This window comes from Diceros bicornis, chromosome 18, assembly GCF_020826845.1.
Source record: "Diceros bicornis minor isolate mBicDic1 chromosome 18, mDicBic1.mat.cur, whole genome shotgun sequence".
In the NCBI taxonomy this organism is placed as follows: Eukaryota; Metazoa; Chordata; class Mammalia; order Perissodactyla; family Rhinocerotidae; genus Diceros; species Diceros bicornis.
In genome coordinates this window covers 29,258,967-29,281,151 of record NC_080757.1, presented here as the reverse complement: position 1 = coordinate 29,281,151, position 22,185 = coordinate 29,258,967, and the positions used below count along the sequence as shown (strand labels likewise).

The 22,185-nt window shown below is 36.6% G+C and overlaps 1 protein-coding gene across 1 annotated transcript in view; it reads right to left on the bottom strand.

Annotated features, from left to right (window-relative positions):
- Positions 1 to 4,584: 4,584 nt before the first annotated feature.
- HSF5 (heat shock transcription factor 5) overlaps positions 4,585 to 22,185 on the bottom strand; it is a 38,243-nt gene continuing 20,642 nt past the window's right edge. The window contains exon 6 of the mRNA XM_058560574.1: positions 4,585 to 4,655. Within this exon, the coding sequence (XP_058416557.1) occupies positions 4,585 to 4,655 (71 nt within the window). The remainder of the gene's footprint in view (positions 4,656 to 22,185) is intronic.

Sequence of the window (22,185 nt, the reverse complement as noted above, 5' to 3'; positions counted from 1 at the left end):
AAGCCAGAATAAAGTGATCCTGTGCTGTAATACTAATTTATTGCTGTCTTATGTCTGCTGCTCTCGCAAGAACTCTTGTCCATTTTACGCATAGTTTTTCCTCAACTCTTACTAATTTAAATTCAGTAGCTCTTTTCTAAACTATGCCTGTATGGAGCTTTCAGATCAGGTTGATGTCAGAAGAGTAGAATCTGTTATTTTCTGCTTACATCCTTGGGAGGTGAAATAATACTATGCACCAGACCTATGCCTTCAATGTAAGATTGCAAGTAAGTCTATGTCATAAATACAAGCAAAGGGGTAAAATATATATGCTTAATGAGAAGAGTATAGGCAAAAAGAAAACTAATTTTTGGCTCATTACCACATTCATGAACTATAACCTTCCTAGTAATTTTGTCATTAGTGAAGTGATGAAAAGCTTCTATTATGTGTTTCTAAAATTTGAATTTTCAAATTACCAGACTATATTTGACTGTGGCCAAACATTTTGTTTTTGACCTGCTGCCAATAATCTTTCTAAATTGCACAAATGTACAACAATGTGAATGTGGTTACCACTACCAAACTGTACACTTAAAAATGGTCAAGATTTATGTCATGTGCTTAAATTGTGGTAAGAAGCACATAAAATTTAAAAAATTTTTTTAATTGTACAAATGGATCATCTGTAAAATGTGGATAATAATAATTACATTGCAGTTTTGTTGTAAAGATTAAATGATATAATGCCTCTGAAAGCAAAAAGTATGAGTGGTCTATTCACCTTGAGCATTTTTTCCCTAAAGAAGGCTTATGGGGATGGTTTTGGCATTTTAGGCCTAATAACTAACCTACGGCACAGACATAAACTCTAAAGTAAATTCTTTTTTTTTTTTGAGGAAGAGTGACCCTGAGTTAACATCTGTTGCCAATCTTCCTCTTTTTTTCCTTTTTCTCCCCAAAGCCCCAGTAGATAGTTGTACATCATCTACATAATTGTGCATCCTTCTAGTTGCTCTGTGTGGACACTGCCTCAGCATGGCTTGATTAGCGGTGCCTAGGTCCACACCCAGGATCCGAACCAGTGAACCCCAGGCTGACGAAGTGGAGCGTGCGAACTTAACCACTACGCCACTGGCCTGGGCCCTAAAGTAAACTCTTAATTTGCACTTTTTCTTTATTGGTTGGACCTTAAGAACATGATGCAAGTATAGATTTTTTATAGCTCCTTTCCTGAAGAATAGGAATAGATCTAATTCTTTTGGAGAGAATTTTATTAAATCTGCTATGGTTTTATATTTTTATTTTATGTATACTATGTAATAAATAAACTTTTGCATAAATAATGCTAAATATATATTATATATCTGATATATGGAAAAATATCTTTAAAATTAAACTAAACAAAAAGTAACCTACCAATGGACTTTGCCTCACTTATTGCTTGAAACTTGCAAAGGAATTAAGAGAGCCAAACCTAAGAGTTAATACATACATTTAGTTGAAATATATAGAAATATAGATGTGGATGCCCTCTTTTGAGGAAACTCTGAGATCTGGGAATGATGATAATATGTATCCTGAATCTGGGTGCTTTGAGATACTCAGGATCAAACCAAACAGCTCTAGGTAGTTTAGTTCACTGATATACTATGTTTATTTAGGCCACCAGAATTGACAAGCCAGAGAAATTATTCTCCAGCTTCAAAGTTTTAGAGTTACTCCTCAGGGGTTGATATACCGCAACTTCCACAGAGATGTCATAAAGTGCCATCACTATGGTAATGAAATGCCCATCTCACTGACATCTACTACCTAATCTTACACATGAGACAGATCACCCTTCAGGATCTACTTTCACATCTGGATTGACTAAAGTTACTGAAGACCATTCATCCTTTTCCAAAACACTGGGTTTCTATAAACATGTCTAAGAATTGTCCTTATCCTTAACGGCATTTCAAAGATTTGATCTCTATTCAAATGCAAATGTAAAAAAAGGCCAGGACACTTTTTTTTAATAAGTCAGATTCGTTGAGAAACAGAGTACATTCTCTTTAGAACTTTACTATTATGACTAACAGTCATAATGACTGAGATGTCTTTTTTTTTTTTTTTTGTGAGGAAGACCAGCCCTGAGCTAACATCCAATGCCAATCCTCCTCTTTTTTGCTGTGGAAGACTGGCCCTGGGCTAACATCCGTGCCCATCTTCCTCTACTTTATATGGGACGCTGCCACAGCATGGCTTGCCAAGCGGTGCGTTGGTGCACGCCCGGGATCCAAACCTGCGAACCCCGGGCCACTGCAGCGGAGTACACGCACTTAACCGCTTGCACCACCGGGCCGGCCCCTGACTGAGATTTCTATTGATCACCAAACAGTAAAAACAAGCAAGACATGTCTAGTTGAAACACTCACTTTATTGACTGATTGAAATTTATTGTGCTTAAGGTGCTAAAATACTGAGGTGCTGGTCAGGAACTTTGTTAGTATGTGTCAGACCCTACTGGTTAATTCACACAAAGATTTTATTTTATCTTTTGCCATTTTGCCCAAGTCAGTGATGACAGCTTTAGCTGATAGGTAGCAGGCATGTGAGTAAAGCAGGAGATCCAGCTCCTTGGTCTGTTGTATTCCTATATTTTAAAAGTTTGGAAAGCTGATAAAGACATTTCATTAATTAAGACTTAAAACCACTGAAATCAAATCCATGCCAAGGTTCCTGCTTGATACATGTTTCTCAAAAGATATCTTTTTCAACATATACAAAGCTAAGAAAGGCATATTTAAGGGAAGGAATATCACCTACACAGTATATCAGCTTTTCAACATGACTGAGAAAAGGCAAAGTTCCTTCATTTGGAAATTGGGTATACTCTTCACATACTCTGCCAAAATACACAGTCTGGCCAAAAGATGTAGGAGTCTTGATAATCTGTTCATCTTTTCAACCTTGCTAATAAATAAGAATAAATGCCCATCACATGGGCATCAACTAGTCTAAACAGATGAACCAAACAGGTCACTTTTTGGAACCTACTTTCATATCTAAACTGAGTCACTGCAGACCAATATAAAGCTCACTGTTTTCCAAAAAACTACTATCTCTGTAACACTTCTAGGGTTTGACATCATTGGGAAGGCACAACACAATTTATGAAATGAATTGTTAAACCCACAATGGCTAGCATAGTACTTATATCATATCACTACGTGCCTTTTCTTTTTAATTAGTTTCATATTCCTAGGCTTTCTTTTTGTTTCTGCAGTGCTTATTGGGAAAAATGAAACAGAATCCAATAAGACAGTTCTAGTCAATTTAAAAGACTTTAAATCAGAAAGTTTCTTGCTGTCATTGGGTGAACAAACAAGGGCTCAACCACTGGGAAACAGACATCCAAGATACCGTTCCTAAAAACCAGTCCCACAATCCTACTACTCGAATTTAGACTCCTATAGAGGGGATAAGATAAAAATGCTATAGTCTATCCCACTATCCAAAATTCTCTCAGCAGCTTAAACCAGACATAAACAATTAAAAATATCAGAAGTATAGCTCCTGTTAAACGACTACTAATCAGTTTCTCCCAAAATTTGCACACAATATCTTACATAGATGAGAATTTATACCTACTGAATGTAAAAATCTAAAATAAGAAAACACTGTCTTAAATCTCTTAATGTTTTTGTTCACACATTGTACATTCCCCCTTCAAAATAAAAATATTACACATGCATTCTTTATCCTTCTATCCTGCAATACTAATAAAAATATAAAGCTTTAAATTTTTAAATCTACCAGCATTTATAAATACAATTATATTAAACAAGTTAAATATTTTTCTTTAGAAGACACTTAAATAAGTGATATATTAACAAAACCTTCTTACCATTTATGATAATGTATCATTAAAATTAAAGAAAGAATGAAAATAGAATGTTCCCATTAATATAAAAGAATCAGGGGCTGTTAAGTGTAATGGATGGTCCACGTCAGGATGCCTTGCTCTTGAAACAGAATGCTGGGTTAGGAAGTAAGAGCATTTCCTGGTTAATCACTTAGAAAATTAGCTCTTTCTCAGAGGTTCTTCCCTGGAATTCCTGACCCATTTAGACCTGTGATCTTGGTGACCTCAAATGCCTTTGTTTCTCACACAATCTTCTCTAAAAGGATCACACTGTGACTTGAAACAGATAGACTGAACTCCCCACTGGAGTTGTGCTGAGTACAGTTTGAGAGCAGCAAGACGACAAAGCAGCACACACACACAGATTATTTTCCAGTACCATAGATGCAGCAGTTTTTAGAAGCTTCTTGACAGTACAGAAGGCCAGGACTTTTCATTTGAAAGGGATCTGGGCAGCAAAAAAAAAATGACTGCTAGATGTTTAGTAGTTTGTCAAGGTAAATAATTTGAAATGAATAGCTGTACAAAATACCAAATTCCCAATTCTCAATTAACAAAATTCTCAATTAACAAAACAAAAATACTTTTTTTCCCTTAACAGAACTGAAAAAAATCCCAACAGTGTGTCACGTGCAAGGCTAGTCTGCCTCCAGCTACAGCTAGTGCACAATGTCACATTTGTCATCCATTCCTCACTCTTTTAATTCTTCCTCCTTTGGAAAGTGCTCCTGCTTGCAGGCCACGTCCACCAGCAGATGAAGATCTAGAAAGAAAGAAGGTTTGTTTACTCACTCTTAGCCTCTCAGACTGTAGAGTTCCATAGACAAGTCTTCAGACAAGAAGAACAAGTCACTCATGTTTCACCTGTAATTGGTTCTGAAATTATATTATTTCATCAGATTCTCAACTTTAGGGCATTCCCTTACCTCTAAACGACACAGATACAGTTCAGTTGTTAACCCAAAGAGACCAACAAAGTTTAAAGTTTCTATCCTTTCAGTGATATGGCCAAGCCTCTTTTCAAATGCCTTTTATTATAAGTGAAAAATTAAAAAAAAGTATCAAAGTGAAATACACACACACAAATTAAAATTTATTTCTTCAATGCTATAAGGATAGGTGGGTGGGTTGTGGAAATATGAAAAAGCAATGCTTTCAGAAATAGTGTTAAAATAAGTAATCACTACTTTTCCAAAGTTGATCGCCTCCATAAAACTTCCACTTATTGACTAATATAGCTGATCTTTTGTAAAAATACCTAGCTGAACCCTCTGTAAAAAAGAAAGCATACCCTTCTCGGAGGTCAAGTAACAAAGAGTGGCTCATTACGAATGGAAAGAAGTAAAAAAGTGACCTCTCAGCTCAGGTACTGTAACACAAAAAGCTAAGACCATGTATAGAAATAGAGTTAAATGGCCTGAGTGACACAAGCAGAAGTAAAAGGATCCTAATATGGCTTCTAGATTCAATCTAATTATTTTACCATTTCTAAAGCAACATGACCAAGGAGCCTTTTTAGGTTGGTTTTTAAGCTGACAATTTTGCCCTAGTAGCATTTAGAGTTAAACTAGACAGCATGAGTCCTTTATTTCATTCTAGACATATAGAGACTTTTGTCACTGTATTTGTAGAACACAGACTCTGTGGGATTGATCCACAGCCTGGGCAAGAGAGCTGATTCAATACAATAATTCTACTACCACCTTTGCGAAAATCTAGAAAGCATCTGCAAGAATACCTAATTTTTGCCATATTTTATAAAAGGTAGACCAGTCACACTACAGGCAGGTACTCATGCATCTGGTGAACTACACTACAACCCATTCATAAATAACAAGCAATTTATCCAGATGAACATCTTGTACAGGCAGAACAGACCACCAGTTTATCACTTAAAGTTGGCTTCTTGAACATCCATGATCATAGCACTATTATTCACAATAGCCAAAAGGTGGAAGCAATCTAAGTGTCCATCAACAGATGAATGGATAAACAAAATGTGGTACATACCTGCATTTAGCCTTAAAAAGGAAGAAAATTCTGACACATGCTACAATATGGATGAATGTTGAAGACATTATGCTAATTGAAAAAAGTCAGTCACAAAAAGGACAAACACTATATGATTCCACTCATACAAAGTACCTAGAGTAGTCAATTTATAGAGACAGAAAGCAGAATGGTGGTTGCCAGGGGCTGCAGGGAAGGGAGTTATTGTGTAATGGATACGGAGTTTCAGTTTGGGAAGATGAAAAAGTTCTGGAGATGGATGGTGGTGATGGTATTAATGTACTTAATGCCACTGAACTGTACACTTAAAAATGGTTAAAAGGGTAAATTTTTTTTTTTTTTTTTGTGAGGAGGATCAGCCTTGAGTTAACATCTGTGCTAATCCTCCTCTTTTTGCTGAGGAAGACCGGCTCTGAGCTAACATCTATTGCCAATCCTCCTCCTTTTTTTTTTTTTCCCCCCAAAGCCCCAGTAGATAGTTGTATGTCATAGTTGCACATCCTTCCAGTTGCTGTACGTGGGACACGGCCTCAGCATGGCCGGAGAAGCGGTGCGTCGGTGCGCGCCCGGGATCCGAACCCAGGCCGCCAGTAGCGGAGCGCGCGCACTTAACCACTAAGCCACGGGGCCGGCCCAAAAGGGTAAATTTTTTATGGATATTTTACCACAAAAATGGCTTCTTTACGATCTAAATAATAACAGTCATAATAACAGTAATATCTCATATTTATATAACATCTCTTTTTCAAGTAACTAAAATGCATTATTATAAGGTCATCTAATTAATCCTTAGGAGTAAATAGATACTGGGAGGAAGAACCTCTAAGCTATATGGCTAATAAGTAAATCCAGTGGTTTCTAAACCTTGCTGCACATTGGAATCACCTGGGGATCTTTAAAAAATACTGATATCTAGGGCTCCTACCCTCTTACATTTTGATTTAATTGGTATGGAGTTCAACATAGGCATCAGGATTTTTAAAAGCTGACCAAAAGATGGAGAAGCAGTGACACCTAACTATGATCATTCTCTAAACACCTCAGCTCCCTATCAGAACAAGAGGGACAGGCCATATGGTAATAGAAAATACTAAAATAAGATTTTGGAATATGAATAGACCCAGTTGTAACCCAACTTTGAAAGGAGAGTAAGAATTCTTGACAATGACAAAGGTAAAGACTATTGAATCGACTACAGATTTCACATGGGGAGGTAGACTGAAGAACAAAAGACACAAACCCTTTTTTTTTTTCAGTGAACAAATGTCATTTATTTAATTGCTTATTAAGACTTTAGCATATTGACAGGTTCAAATAATAGACAAGAACACATCACAGATAGGCATGTTTAAAATAACAATAGCCTGTATGGCTCTGTAACAGCCTCAGAATGAATTACGGATAGTAGTGTGAGCAACAAACCTCTTAATCTTAATGATTGGGCTTTAAGGTAGCATTTGGCACACAGCTTCTAACAACAAGCATCTAAACATCATAATTTTATTAAAGTGAGCTTCCTTCATTAACAAAGAAGCCAATCAAAAAGTTAGCATCTAGAGACCAATAAAAATACAAAAAGACATAGACTAGCCTGGTGCTACCAGAGGTTTACATAACTCCATTCAGAAGAGAATCTTGCATACTCATTGGAGAAGATAAGTATTTGGGAACCACAAGAGCTGAGTTGGTTTGAGAGCTGAAAGGCCTTGGGGGACAAGAGCATTGTATCTACTTGTTTGGGAATGTTAATTCCTCCTGAGAGCACCCTCTAGGGTTTTGGGGCTATTACCTTCATGAGATCTCATCCATAATCCAATAGCTACAAAATGAGAATCCTTTCTTTTGGAATGAATTGAACTTTGCTCTTAAACATTCAGCTTCCTTAACTATAAAGTAAATATTCCATGAGAACATAAGAGAGTGTAGCTTCCACAGTAAGATTAATATTTGGGTACATTCAGTTTAGGGTAATATCACTATAGAAATTGGAGGAACATGATTGAGTATAATTTTCTTTACCGCTTGGTATTTTTGATCCAAAAGGTATTTCCTTAAGTCAACATGTGCTCAAAAGGCCTACACACAGCATGGCATGACTGTGATTAACAGCCTCCTTTTAACACATCTATTGAATCAATACAATCTGGATACCTAATCAACTTGAAGTCTCCTATTCAAAAAAAATTCAAAGAAAGCTTGAAGTGTGAGAAGATGTCCCTACTTAAAAAGGGCAGACAAATTTTCAAAATAATTCAGTTACAGAAGGGCACTGATAAGTTCTAGAATATAGGATGCCCCTGCTCAATGGGATATTCAGCAACATAATGACATTCCAACAGTTAATGTTAGAATTATAGTGTTTCAGAATTTGGGGCCAAAGGAGTCTTTAGAGGTAATTTCATGAAATTCTCTTATTTTTTACCATGAATAATGTATTGTAGGAGTTGGAACCTTATTGAGGGGAGATACTCCTAATGATAGTGACAGTTGAAATTTAAGTGATACTTGAGGAATTTTACATTTGGTTCCTAGTATTAACACTTTAACCTTGAAGTTTAATACCTATCAAAATAAAAAACATTTGATTATCTACAAGAACTAAACTGAACACTAGTCTATTTTGAGTCTTCCCCACAAGTACCTCCTTACTCTCTTAGGGCTTCTCTGGTCATCAATGCTCAGGGCAGTGAAAAGATCAGAAGCTAACAACAAGGACTTTCTAGTACAGGGTGCAATAGACTGAATGTTTGTGTCTTCCCAAAATTCACATGTTGAAACTTAACCCCCAATGTGATGGTGTTAGAAGGTGGGACCTTTGGGAGGTGATTAGGTCATGAGAGTGGAGCCCTTATGAATGAGATTAGTGCCTTATAAAAGAGATCCCAGAGAGCTCTCTCATCCCTATCCCTTCTGCCATGTGAGGACACAGCAAGAAGATGGCCATCTATGCACTAGGAAGCAAGCTCTCACCAGACACTGAATGTGTTGGCGCCTTGATCTTGGACTTCGCAGCCTTCAGAACTGTGAGAAATAAATTTCTGTTGTTTATAAGCCACCTATTGTATGCTATTTTTGTCATAGCAGCCCTAACAGAGTAAGACACAGAGTAGGCAAACTTTTTCTGTAAAGAGCCAGATAGTAAATATTTTTTATTTACTTACTGTTATTCATTTATGGGCCATATGGTCTCTATTGCAACTGCTCAACTCTGCTGTTGCAGTGTGAAAGCAGCCACAGATAAAATGTAAATGAATGGGTGTGGTTGTGTGTTCCAATTAAACTTTATTTATGGACACTGAAATTTGAATTTCGTAATCATTTTCATGTGGCACAAAATATTCTTCTTTTAATTTTCCCTCCAACCATTTAAAATGTAAAAACCATGCTTAGCTTGCAGGCCATATAAAAACAGGCAGTGAGCTAGATTTGGTCCACAAGCCATAACTTATCAACTCCTGTTCTAATAGCACACACTAGGGCTATAATCAAGAGAAATTTAACCAAAACAGGAGAAGATTTTCAAATAGAATATTGTTATAACAGTTGTCAAAAAATTATCTTTTCTCCAAAGAAGATATACAAATGGCCAACAAGCACAGGAAAAGATGCTCAACATTTAGTCATTAGGGAAATGCAATCAAAACCACAATGAGATACCATTTCTCATCTACTAGGATGGCTATAATAATAATAAAAAGTGGAAAATAACAAGTGTTAGCAAGGATGTGGAAAAATGGGAACCCTGTACATTACTGGTGGGAATGTAAAATGGTTCAGCTATTATGGAAAATAGTTTGGCAGTTTCTGAACAGTTAAACACAGAATTACCATATGACCCAGCAATTCCACTCCTAGGTATATCAGTATGATATGAGCATATCTGATGGAGGAAAAAGCAATTTTCCTTCATTCATTCAACAAACATCAAGTGCCACAGGTAATATTCCAGGTGCTGGAGAAACAGCAATGAACAAAACAAAGTCCTTGTTTTGTTCCTCATGGAACTAACATTCTACAAGGGGAGAAAAACAATAAATTAGAAAATGTCAAGTAGTGATAAGCACTACAAAAGAAAAACAAAAGAGGATAAAGAATAGAGACTGAAGGAAAGCAGGACATGGGGAATAGGGTGCTATTTCAGATAGCATGGTCAGAAAGGTTTCTATGATGAGCTAGCATGAGAACTGAATGAAATGAAGGAGCAAGCCATGTGAATATCTGGGTGAGGAACATTTCAGGCAGAGAGAGCAGCAAGTGTGAAGGCAGGATTATGCTTAAGGTGTTCAAAGAATAGTGAAGAGGCTGCTGTGGCTGGAATAGATGAGGGAGACAGAAGTTGGCAGGAGATGAAGTCAGAGCAGTTGCCAGGAGCCAAATCATTCAGCATCTTGGAGATCATAGTAAAGATTTCTAGATTTTATTCTAAATGTGATGGAAAGCCATTGGAAAAATTTAAACAGATAAGTAATTAATGTTTTAAAAGGATCACTCTGATTGCTGTGTGGAGAAAAGACCATAGGAGCCAACAGTGGAAGCAGGAAGATCAGTTAAGAAGCTATTGTAGTCACCTAGGCAAGAGATGGTAGTGGCCTGGACCATGGTGACAGCATGTAAAGGGGATGAGAAATGGTCAGATTCTGTATCTACACTGAGACAGAGCTGATAGGATTTGCTAATGGGTTGGATGTGGGATGTGAGAGAAGAGAGTCAAGGAAGACTCCAAGATTTCTGGTTGACTAGAGGTGACCAGAAGTACTATTTCCTGAAATAAGTAAAAGCATGGAAATATTTGGGGAAAGCATGGAATATATTAAGTTTGGGACACCTATTAGTCAGCCAAAGACGTAGCATAAGCAATAAGGTATGCAAGTCTGGAGTTCAGAGAAAATTGAGATAAGATATAAATTTAGTAGTCATCACTATAGAGATGATGATAAAACCAATGAGACTGGTTGAGATTACCTAGGAATTGAATAGAGAGAGAAGAAAAGAGGTCCAAGAATTGACTTTTGGGACTCATCAGTATTTAGAAGTCAGGGAAGATAAAGAAGATTCAGTAAAAGAAACTCCAGAGTGGCCAGTGAGGTTGAAGGAAAACCAGGAAAGAGTGATGTTCCAGAAGCCAAGTGAAGAAAGTACTTCAGGAAGGTTGAAGTAGTCTGTTCAAATGCTGCTGAGGTAGGTACTGTAAAATGGGGACTGAGAACTGACCACTGGATTTGGCAACGTAGCAGTCATTGGAAACCTTGACAAGAGCAGTTTCAGTTGAGTGGCAAACCTGGTTGAGATAAGGATATGCTTTCAAGGAGCTTTTCTCTAAGGGGAACAGAAAAATGGAGTAGTAGCTGGATGGAAATATGAATGAAGGAAAGGTGAAAGGAATTTCTTTTAACATAGAACCTACGATGGGATGTTTGTATGCTGAGGGGAATTATCTAACATAAAAGGTAAAATGTGATTATTGAAGAGTAAGGAGAGATAATTGTAAGTGCTAAATCTGTAAGTACACAAAAGGGGATAGGATTCTGTACACAAATGGAAGGACTGTAATAGAAGGAAAAACAGTGTAGGGTTACAACTGGAGGTAGACTGATAGATTTGTTGGTGGAAAGATATGAAAGTTCTCGTCTAGCTGCTTCTATTTTCTCAGTAAAATAAGAAACAAGGTCATAGTTGAGAATGAAAAGAGAGGAGGGGTGTTGGAAGCTGGAGCAGAGAGGAAAAAAGATATGATAGAGCGGCTTTGGAAAATGGGGAGTGTGCTGACTAGGAAAATATTATATGTTTGCTGGCAACACTGGGAGCCCACGTGAATTTAAAGTGAGACCAGTCATTTGAAAAGTATTTAACAGGAATAAACATAAGAATAATAGGTATCATGAAAAGAATAATTATTGCTAAAATTCTACTGCTACCATGTACTATTTATTATGTACCAGGCACCATACTAAGCCAGTTATATGTTTTATATCATTATTATCTTCACTTTACAAATGAAGAAACTGAGGCTCAGTAAATATGTTCAAGATAACCATAGTAAATGGCAGAATCCAGATTTTAATTTAAGTTTTTCTACTACCAAAAGCTTCCTTCCTATCTACTATGTCGCACTGCCTCTAAAAGATAGTATATAAATCTTACATTGACTTTGGTCAAGGTCTCTTAATGCCACAGGACTTTATAGCGATGTTTTCATAGACCAACTGTTAGGCTAAGTTCTATTAAGGAATAATTTGCAACTTGATGAATTGTATTTCTGCTTACACTTCCATTACAAAAGTTAACTTTTTAGCAAAGAGGTTCTAGCTTAAGCCTAAGTCATTTGCTCCCTGCCCCTATTAAAATGAAAATGTTATTAGATGTCATAATAATGCCAGTATTTCACAACACTTGTTTCACAGCAGGAAGCCAAGGTCAATTAACACTCATCTATCAATACTACTGACCAAAGGATAAGGCTTTTCTTAGAGGAAAAAAAAACAAATAACAGGAAGAGTTAATACAGATAATTAATGTGCTAATTATTTTATCAGTTACACTTATAAGCATAATATGTAGTAAAAGAGAGGAAATTATTATTTTAACAGCAGGCACCAGAGTTCCTCTTGGGGAGGTAACTGTCTTTGTTGAGGACTCTATCTTGACAGGTTGTTTTGGTTGGGGAAGATGAGGCCTCAAGGACATTAGGAAATAGAAGAGAGAGCTAACCTCCTCTGCCTGAGAAAGACACAGAATTCAGGGCCTGGGGAAAGAACAGAAAGAAAAGTGACCAGAGAAGGGAAGGGATAGTGTTAGTACAAGGGAAGATGGCAACATGGCAGGAGGCCATATTGACTAATGACAAGGAAAGGGGAGAGAGTGGTAAAGTGACTGAAGGCCTTTTAAAAAGAAGGATGACTAACATTCCATTTAAAATTATTTGCAATATTTTAAATGCAAACCCTTTCTATCTCCCCAAACCTTCAGAAAAGTGTGCTACACATACAAATGCCTAATGTAAATGCTTCGGGGAGGGAAGAAATCAAAGGAAGCAGGCTAAGCTCTGCATGTGGTATCGCGTGGAGCAGACCGGACAGAACAGATTTAGGAAGTGAGAAATGGATGAAAATGGAATTAAGCAGAAGCAGAAACTCAAAAATAAAAGCCACTGTAAGCCCTAGAAATTCTCAGAAATCTTGAACAGGCATTTTTGGTTTGGGATAAAGTTAGCTTGAGTCAATCACATCCAAATCTCAAAAGTCAGGTTACTATCTGGGATATAAATATTTTTTTAAAAACATTCTTTAAATCACTCATTCCTATTATTTTGAGGATTTTCTGTTCATACTATAGGAACACTTTAAAGTAAACTATTTTCAGTACTTTTGGATTTTTTTTCAATTTTAAAAATCTAGAAAAATACAAAAAGGGAGTGAAAATCTCCCATAATCCCACCATTATGTACAGTCATACACAAATTGAAGTAAAAAAATAACTCTCTACACCTCCAATTCTACTTTCCCAGAGGTAACCACTGTTATATGTATCAGTTTTATCATATATTTCCAGACTTTTTCCTATAATTACACAGTATATACTTTTCTGTCTTTTTTTCTTTCTAGAAAGGGAGTTGTCCTTGACATATTGTGCTGCATACTTGCTTCATTCACTTAACATATTATGAACTCTTACTATCTTTCCAGGTAACAGATCAAGCTACTTTATTTTCTTAGATGGTTGCATAGTATTTCATTACATGGATTTATCATAATTTATCTAGTTCTCTATCGTCAGGCATTTATGCTTTTTCCAAATTTTTACTATTATAAATAACACTATAGTGAACTCTGTAGGAGGGATTCCTAGGAGTGGAATTCCTAAGTAAAGCACATGAGCATTTTAGTTATTTACAAATAATGCCAAATTGCCCTCCAAAAAGCTATACAAATTTACAATTCAATCACAGTGTATAAGAGGTTCCTTTTTCCCTATGCCTTTATCAAACCTGGATATTATCAATAGTTTTAAGTTTTGCCAATCAAATTGGCAAAAAAAAATTTTGGGGGTTGATTTAATTTGCATTTCTCTGATTACTGATTTCTCTGAGGGGTCAACATCTTTCTATACTTTTATTGGTCGTTTGTATTTCTTCTAAACTGCATATTAATATCACTTTCTTTTTATTGGGTTGCCTTTTTCTTATCAATTTGTACGAGCTTTTATGTATTATGAATACAATGCTTTATATTTTGTGTTGTAAATATTTTCTCTTAATCCACGTAACAGAGACTTCTAGTTGTCCACTAATATTTATTCTTCCTTTAAATCATGGTATTAGGGGCCGGCCCTGTGGCACAGCAGTTGAGTTCGTGCGTTCCGCTTCAACGGGCCAGGGTTCACCAGTTCGGATCCTGGGCACGGACCTACTCACCGCACATCAAGCCATGCTGAGGTGGCATCCTACACAGAAGAGCTACAACTCTACAACTATGATACACAACTATGTGATACACAACTATGTACTGGGGCTTTGGGGAGAAAAAAGGGTAAGATTGGCAACAGATGTTAGCTCAGGGCCAGTCTTCCTCAAAAAAAAAAAATCTCATTAAAAAAAAAATCATGATATTATTTAAATAGGCAAATGGTCCGCAGCTAAAGACTATATTTCCAAGCTCCCCTGCAGCTAGTTTGATTGTGTGACCAAGTTCTGGTGAAAGTGATGTGAGCATAAGCGATGATTATGCTCATAAAAGGAAGGGCTATTTATAGCAGCCTGCTAGCTGACATGGATATAGCGGTGAGCCATCTTTAACCAGGCAACACCTGAGGGCTAGCAGAGAGATGTGAAGCTGCCACATTGACTCTGGAAAGCTTACTTTCACACTGAATCATGAGGGAAAAATAAACTTCTAAATTGTTTAAGCCACTGGTGTTTTGTTTTGTCTGTTACAGTAGCCTAACTTATATGTGGACTAATATAGAATTTGGAATCTAGAAGTGAGGTGCTGCTAGAATTCATTTTCAAATACGTGGTCTTGGCTTAGCAGTCAGAGAGCAAGTGGTTAGGACAAAGCAGACTAGAATGCTGGTGATCTTTGTAATCCATGGCAAAACATTTGGTAAAATCCTTGCCAGTGGTGCCCTAGAAGGCAGACCACATGCCAAGTGAGCATGTAAAGATAGGCGGAAAGGCTGACAAAATTCACAATGTGTTGGCTGTTTCTTGATCCATTCAGCAAAGCCCTGAAACAAGAGATGAAAGGGCTGGCCTGGTGGTGTAGTGGTTAAGTTCGCATGCTCCACTTCGGTAGCCCAGGGTTCGCAGGTTCAGATCCTGGGCGCAGACCTATGCACCACTCATCAAGCTATGCTGAGGTGGTGTCCCACATAGAGCAACTAGAAGGATGTACAACTATGACATACAAGTGTCTACTGGGGCTTTGGGAATAAAAAAGGAAAAAAGGAGGAAGATTGGCAACAGATGTTAGCTCACGGCCAATCTTCCTAAAAAAAACAAAGAGAGATGAACTCAGGCTAGAGGTAGCCAGTGTGCAACTAGAGATGGAAAGGAATATTTCTAGGGTTCAGTAATTTGGGTTATGTATCCAACTGCTCCAATATCCCAATGTGAAGCAGCAGTAAGAGGTGCCTCTAAAGAGGGCCTCAAGCTTTTCTCAAGTACCTCTGATAGACAGTGGGAGAGAGCTCTATGGCAAAGATCCAGATTTAGGGGGTTATCTTCCGAAACCCAAACCCACTCTTTTTTTTTTTTAAATCAATGGAGAGTTTTTTTTTTTTTTTTGCTGGGAAAGAGTCACCCTGAGCTAACATCTGTTGCCAATCTTCCTCTTTTTCTTTTTTCTTTATCTCCCCAAAGCCCCAGTACATAGTTGTATATTCTAGTTCTAAGTCCTTCTAGTTCTTCTACGTGAGCCGCCATTACAGAATGGCCACTGACAGACGAGTGGTGTGGTTCTGCGCTAGGAACTGAACCCTGGCCACCAAAGCCGAGCATGCCGAACTTTAACCACTAGGCCATCAGGGCTGGCTCCCAAATCCATTCCTTCAGATGATCTCAATATAAGTGCCATTAGGTTGAGGGAAGGCAATGAGCAAGTACAGATAGTAAACAAATACCAGACTTTTCAGGCTTAAAAACTACCTAAATGAGATCTGTTATAATCCATATTTGGAATGACCAAAAGCAAACAAACCAGAAGTCTACCAAATTGTTTTTGTGTGTGTGTGTGTGAGGAAGATTAGCCCTAAGCTAACATCTGTTGCCAATCTTCCTCTTTTTGCTGAGGAAGACTGGCTCTGGGCTAACATCCGTGCCCATCTTCCTCTGCTTTATATGGGACGCCGCCACAGCATGGCTTGATAAGCTGTGCGTTGGTGTGCGCCCGGGATCCGAACCCCAGGCCACCACAGCGGAGCGCACGCACTTAACCGCTACACCACCAGGCCGGCCCCCAAGTTTTTTTTAAAAGAACTGAAATCCCAGAGAAATAACAAGCCGGACCTGCTAAGATGTGTGATTGTTCAGCCTCTAAAGTAATCCTCAGACCCTTTAGATCCACTCTAGCAGGAAGCAGGCAACAAAAACCGGATCACCCCAAAGAAATGCACATTCTCCAAGGACCACTTCCACGTAATGATTTGTGTATATCAATATTGTGTTCCTTTTTATTGCTGAGTAGTATTCTACTGTATGGATATACTGTAATTTGTATATCCATTCGCCTTTTGATGGACATTTGTAGTTGTTTCTAGGGTTGTTTGTTTAGCTATTACAAACAAACCTGCTATGTACATTTGTGTGTAAGTCTTTCTGTGGACGTGGCTGGGTTGGGTGGTAGGTGTATGTTTAACTTAAATTCTATGAAACTGCCAACTGCCAAACTGTTTTCAAGAGTGGTTATACTATTTTTAACTCCCACTAGCAGTGTATGAGAGTTCTTGTTGCCTCATCAACACTTCGTATGGTCATGTTTTCTTCTTTAAAAAAAAATTTTAGCCACGCTAATTGGTGTGTAGTGATTATCTCATGTAGTTTTAATCTGACTTCCCTGATGATTAAACATGTTAAACATCTTTTCATGTGCTTATTGGTCATCTGTATATCTTCTTTTGTGAAATGTCTGTTCATATCTTCCCCCATTTTTGAATCACATTGTAAGAGCTCTTTTTACAGTCTAGATATGTCCTTTTTTCCGATATATGTGTTGTCAGTATTTTCTCCTAGCCTTGGGCTTGCCTTTTCATTTTCTGAATAGTATCTTACAAAGAGCAAAAGTTAAAAAAATTTTTTTTATATATTTCACATTTATTGTAGCATTCTCTCTCTTTTTTTTTTCCTGAGGAAAATTCACCCTGAGCTAACATCTGTTGCCAAACTTCCTCTTTTTGCTTGAGGAAGATTAGCCCTGAGCTAACCTCTGTGCCAATCTTCCTCTATTTTGAATGTGGGTCGCCACCACAGCATGGGTGACAAGTGGTACAGGTCCGCTCCCGGGATCCAAACTCGCAAACCCGGGCTGCCAAAGTGGAGCATGCTGAACTTAACCACTATGCCACGGGCCAGCCCCAAAAGTTTTAAATTTTGATGAAATCTCATTTATGAATTTTTCCTTTATTGACCATGCTGCTTGTGTTCTAAGAAACCTTTGCCCACCCCAAAGTAGCAAAGCTTTTCTCTTATTTTTTTCAAGTAGTTTTATAGTTTTAGGTTTTATATTTAGGTCTGTAATTCATTTTGAGTTAATTTTTATGTATGGTGTGAGGTATGGGTCAATGTTAATTTTTGTTGAAAAGACTTTCCTTTCTCCACTGCATTCTTTGGCACCTTTGGTGAAAATCAATTGACCAGATATGTGTGGATCTATTTCTGGACTCTATTTTGTTTCATTCATCTACATATCTACCTTTTCACCAATACCAAACTATTTTGATTAATGTAGCTTTATGGTAAGTCTTGAAACCAGGTTAAATCTCCTCCAACTTTCTGTTTTTAAAAATTGCTTTGGTTACTTTATGTCTTTTGCCTTTTCTTTTAAATTTCAGAATCAGCTTGTCAGTAAAAAAAAAAAAGTCTACCGGAATTTTGATTGGGATTGCATTGAATTTATAGATCAACTTGGGGAGAACCGTCACTTTATCAATATTGAGTCTTCTTATCAATGAACATGGCATATCTTCCATTTATTAATGTCTTCTTTAATTTCTTTTAGCAAAATTTGTAGTTCTCAGTATAGAGGTCTTAGACATTCTTTGTTCAATTTATTCCTAGGTATCTTATGACTTTAGTCCTATTGTAAATGTTTGGGTTTTTTTTAAATTTCATTTTCCAACTAAAATTGTGTGCAACTAAAATTGTGTGCTGCTAGTTTATAAAAATACAATTGATTTTTGTATATTAACCTTATGTCTTGCAACCTTGCTAAATTCATTTATTTGTTCTGGTAGTTGTTTTGTAGATTCCCTATATTTTTTTACATAAATGATCATATCATCTGCAAATACAGTTTTACTTCTTCCTTCCCAATCTTTATGACTTTTATTTCTTTTTCTTGCCTATTGTAATGGCTAGGCCTGCCAGTACAATATTGAATACAAGTGGTGAAAGTGGGCATCCTTACCGAGTTCCCAATCTCTGGGGTAAACAGCTTAGTCTTTCACCATTAATTATGATCTTCGCTACATATATTTTATAGACGCTCTTTATCAGTTTGAGGAATTTTCTACTATTCCTACTTTGTTGAGAGTTTTTATTATGAAGGAGTGCTGAATGTTGTCAAGTGCTTTCCCTGCATCTACAGAAATCATCATAGTTTTTCTCCTTATTCTATTAATATGTTGAATGACATTGTTTAACATTTGAAAATCAATCAAGCCTTGCATTCCTGAAACAAACTCTACTTGGTTGTGGTGTATTATCCTTTTTAAATATTGCTGGATTCAATTTACTACTATTTTGTTAACAATTTTTGCATTTATATTTATGAGGATTATTGGTTTATAATTTTCTTTCTTCTTTTGAGTTTTTGATAGCCAATTCAAATTCTTTAATAGATGTAAAGCTATTCATTTGGTTATTCTTTTGTGAATTCTGGCAAGTTGTATTTTTGAAGAAATGAGTCTATTCCATTTATTCAATATTTGTTGTGTTCATTGACATGATTGTCCATAGCATTCTCTTACTATCCTTTTAATATCTGTAGGTATTGAGGTGATAATAGACATAATAGATAATACCTACAGAGTGTGAGGTGATAATCTTTTTCATTCTTGATAGTTATGATTTGTGTTCTCCTTTTTCTTGATCAGTCTAGCTAGAGGTTTGTCAACTTTGTTGATCTTTTCAAAGAGCCAGTTTTATATTTGTTAATTTTCTCAATTGTCTATTTTCTATTTCATTGATTTCTACTCATTTTTTTTTTGTGAGGAAGACTGGCTCTGAGCTAACATCCATTGCCAATCCTCCTCTTTTTGAGGAGGAAGATTAGCCCTGACCTAACATCTGTGTCCATCTTCCTTTATTTTGTATATGGGAACCTCCACAGCATGGCTCGATGAGCAGTGTGTAAGTCCTGCGAACCCTGGTATCCGAAGCTGCAAACCCTGGGCCACTGTAGCAGAGAGCACGAACTTAATTACTACGCCACTGGGCCGGTCCCCTCTACCCTTATTTTTATTATTTCTTTCCTAATATTTACTTTGAGTCTATTTTCCTCTTCTTTTTCTAGTTTCTTATGGTGAAACCTCAGGTCACTGATTTTAGATTTTTACTTCTTTTCTAATATTAGCACTTAAAGGTATACATTTCATTCTAATCCTGCTTTAGCTTCATCACACAAACTTTGATGTATTTTTATTGTCACTCAGTTCAAAATATTTTCTAATTCTCCTTGTGATTTTTGTCTTTGACTCATGAATTATTTATAAGTATGTCGCTTTATTTTCAGATATTTGAGGTTGTCCTAGTTACTTTATTGTTACTGATTTCTAACTTAATTCTGTTGTATTCAGAGAACACACTTTGTATAATTTCAATTATTTTAAATTTATTGAGACTCGTTTTACGGCCCAGTATATCACCAATCTTGGTGAATGTACTATGTGCACTTGAAAATAACTTACATTCTGCGGTTGTTGGATAGTGTCTATAAATGCCAATTAGTTCAAGGCGGTTGATTACGTTGTTCAGATCTACTATGTCTTTACTGATATTTTGTCTAGTCATTCTATCAATTGCTGAGAAAAGTGTTAAAAATCCTATGATAGTGAGGAATTGTCTGTTTCTCCCTTTAACTTCTGTCAATTTTTGATTCATGTATTTTGAGGGTCTATTTTTACATAAAAACACATTTATAGTTGATATGTCTCCCTGATGAATGGTTCATCATTATGAAGTGGCCCTCTTTATAATACTTTGTCTTAAAGTCTATTTCATCTGATATTAATAAAAAACCATACCAGCCTTCTCATGCTTCCTGTTTGCATGTTATATCTCTTTCCATCCACTTACTTTCAACCTACACGTTTCCTGTAGCCAGCCTATAGGAGGAGTTTGCTCTTCATCTACTCTAGCAATCTCTGCCTTTGAACTAGAATTTTTAAGACCATTTACAGGCATACATCGGAGATATTGAGGGTTCGGTTCCAGACCACTGAAATAAAGTGAGTTACACAAATTTTTTGGTTTTGGTTTCCCAGTGCATATACAAGTTACGTCTACATTACAGTGTAGCCTATTAAGTGTGCAATAGCATTATGTTTAAAAAAAGTATTGTACATACCTTACTTAAAAGATACTTTATTGCTAAAAAATGCTAACCATCATCTGAGCTTTCAGTGAGTCGTAATCTTTTTTCTGGTAGAGGGTCTTGTAAAAAATGCAATATCTGCAAAGTGCAATAAAGCAAAGTGCAATAAAACGAGGTACACCTGTACATATCATAGTCGTATTGGTTGAATTTGGGTCAACCATTTTATTATTTGTTTTCTCATTGCCTTCTTTATTTTTTATTCTTTTCTTCTCCCTTTTCCAGCCTTCTTTTGGATTATTTCTATTATGTTGGTGATTACCCTAGAAACTACAGTATGTATCCTTGATTCATCAAAGCCCATATTAATCAATACCTTTACTGCAGTTTCCTTCTACCTGGAGAACACTCTGTAGAATTTCCTTTAGTGCTGATCTGCTGTGGCACATGCTCTCAACTTTGTGTTTACCTGAAAATGTCTTCATTTTGCCTTCATTCTTGAAGGATCTTTTTGCTGGGTAGAGATTTCTAGGATTGCAGTTTTCTTTCAGTATATTGAAAATGTGATTCTACTCTTTTCTGACTTCCATATTTGCTCAGAAATAAGCTATTAGTCTAACTGAGCAGTCAGTGACTTATGACCTCAGGGTCAAACTGCGCCCAGCGTCTCCTTTGTAAATAAAGTTTTACTGGAACATAGCCATAACCATTTATTTATGTATTTATATATTCTCTATGGCTGCTTTTGTGCTACAATGGCAGAATTGAGTGGTTAAACAGAGATCATACGGTATCGGCATAAAGACAGACAAATAGACCAATGGACTAGAATAGAGAGACCAGAAATACACCCTCACTTATGTGGTCAGACGGATGATCTTTGACAAGGATGCCAAGACCACTCAATGGGGAAAGGATAGCCTTTTCAACAAATGGTGCTGGGAAAATTGGATATTCACATGCAAAAGAATGAAGTTGAACCCTTATCTTACACCATATACAAAAATTTAACTCAAAATGGAATAAAGACCTAAATGTAAAACCCAAAACTATAAAATTCCTGGAAGCAAACAGTGGGAAAATTTCATGATATTGGACTTGGTAATGATTTCTTGGATATGACACCAAAAGCATAGGCAACAAAAGCAAAAATAGACAAATGAGATGACATCAAACTTAAAAACTTTTGTTCATCAAAAGACACAATCAACAGAGTGATTATGAGTAGAATATTAGCTACATTAATTAATGTGTGACCTTGAACAAGTTACTTATCCTCTCCAAGCCTAAGTTTCCTGATCTTTAAAATGATGACAATACCACTTTCATCAAGTTTGTTGTATGGCATAAAAATAGGTATGCAGTAAATATTAGTTCTTGTCCTTTTCTAAATTGCCTTCAAAGTCTATGTCATTGTTTTAAACATCTCCAGTGGTGCAAAATCTTAATCTTTGATCATGGATTGGATCATATACTCAACTAAAAGTGACTAAGTCTAATGAATAAGATGAGTGATCAAGATAGTTTTTAGTCTGAAAG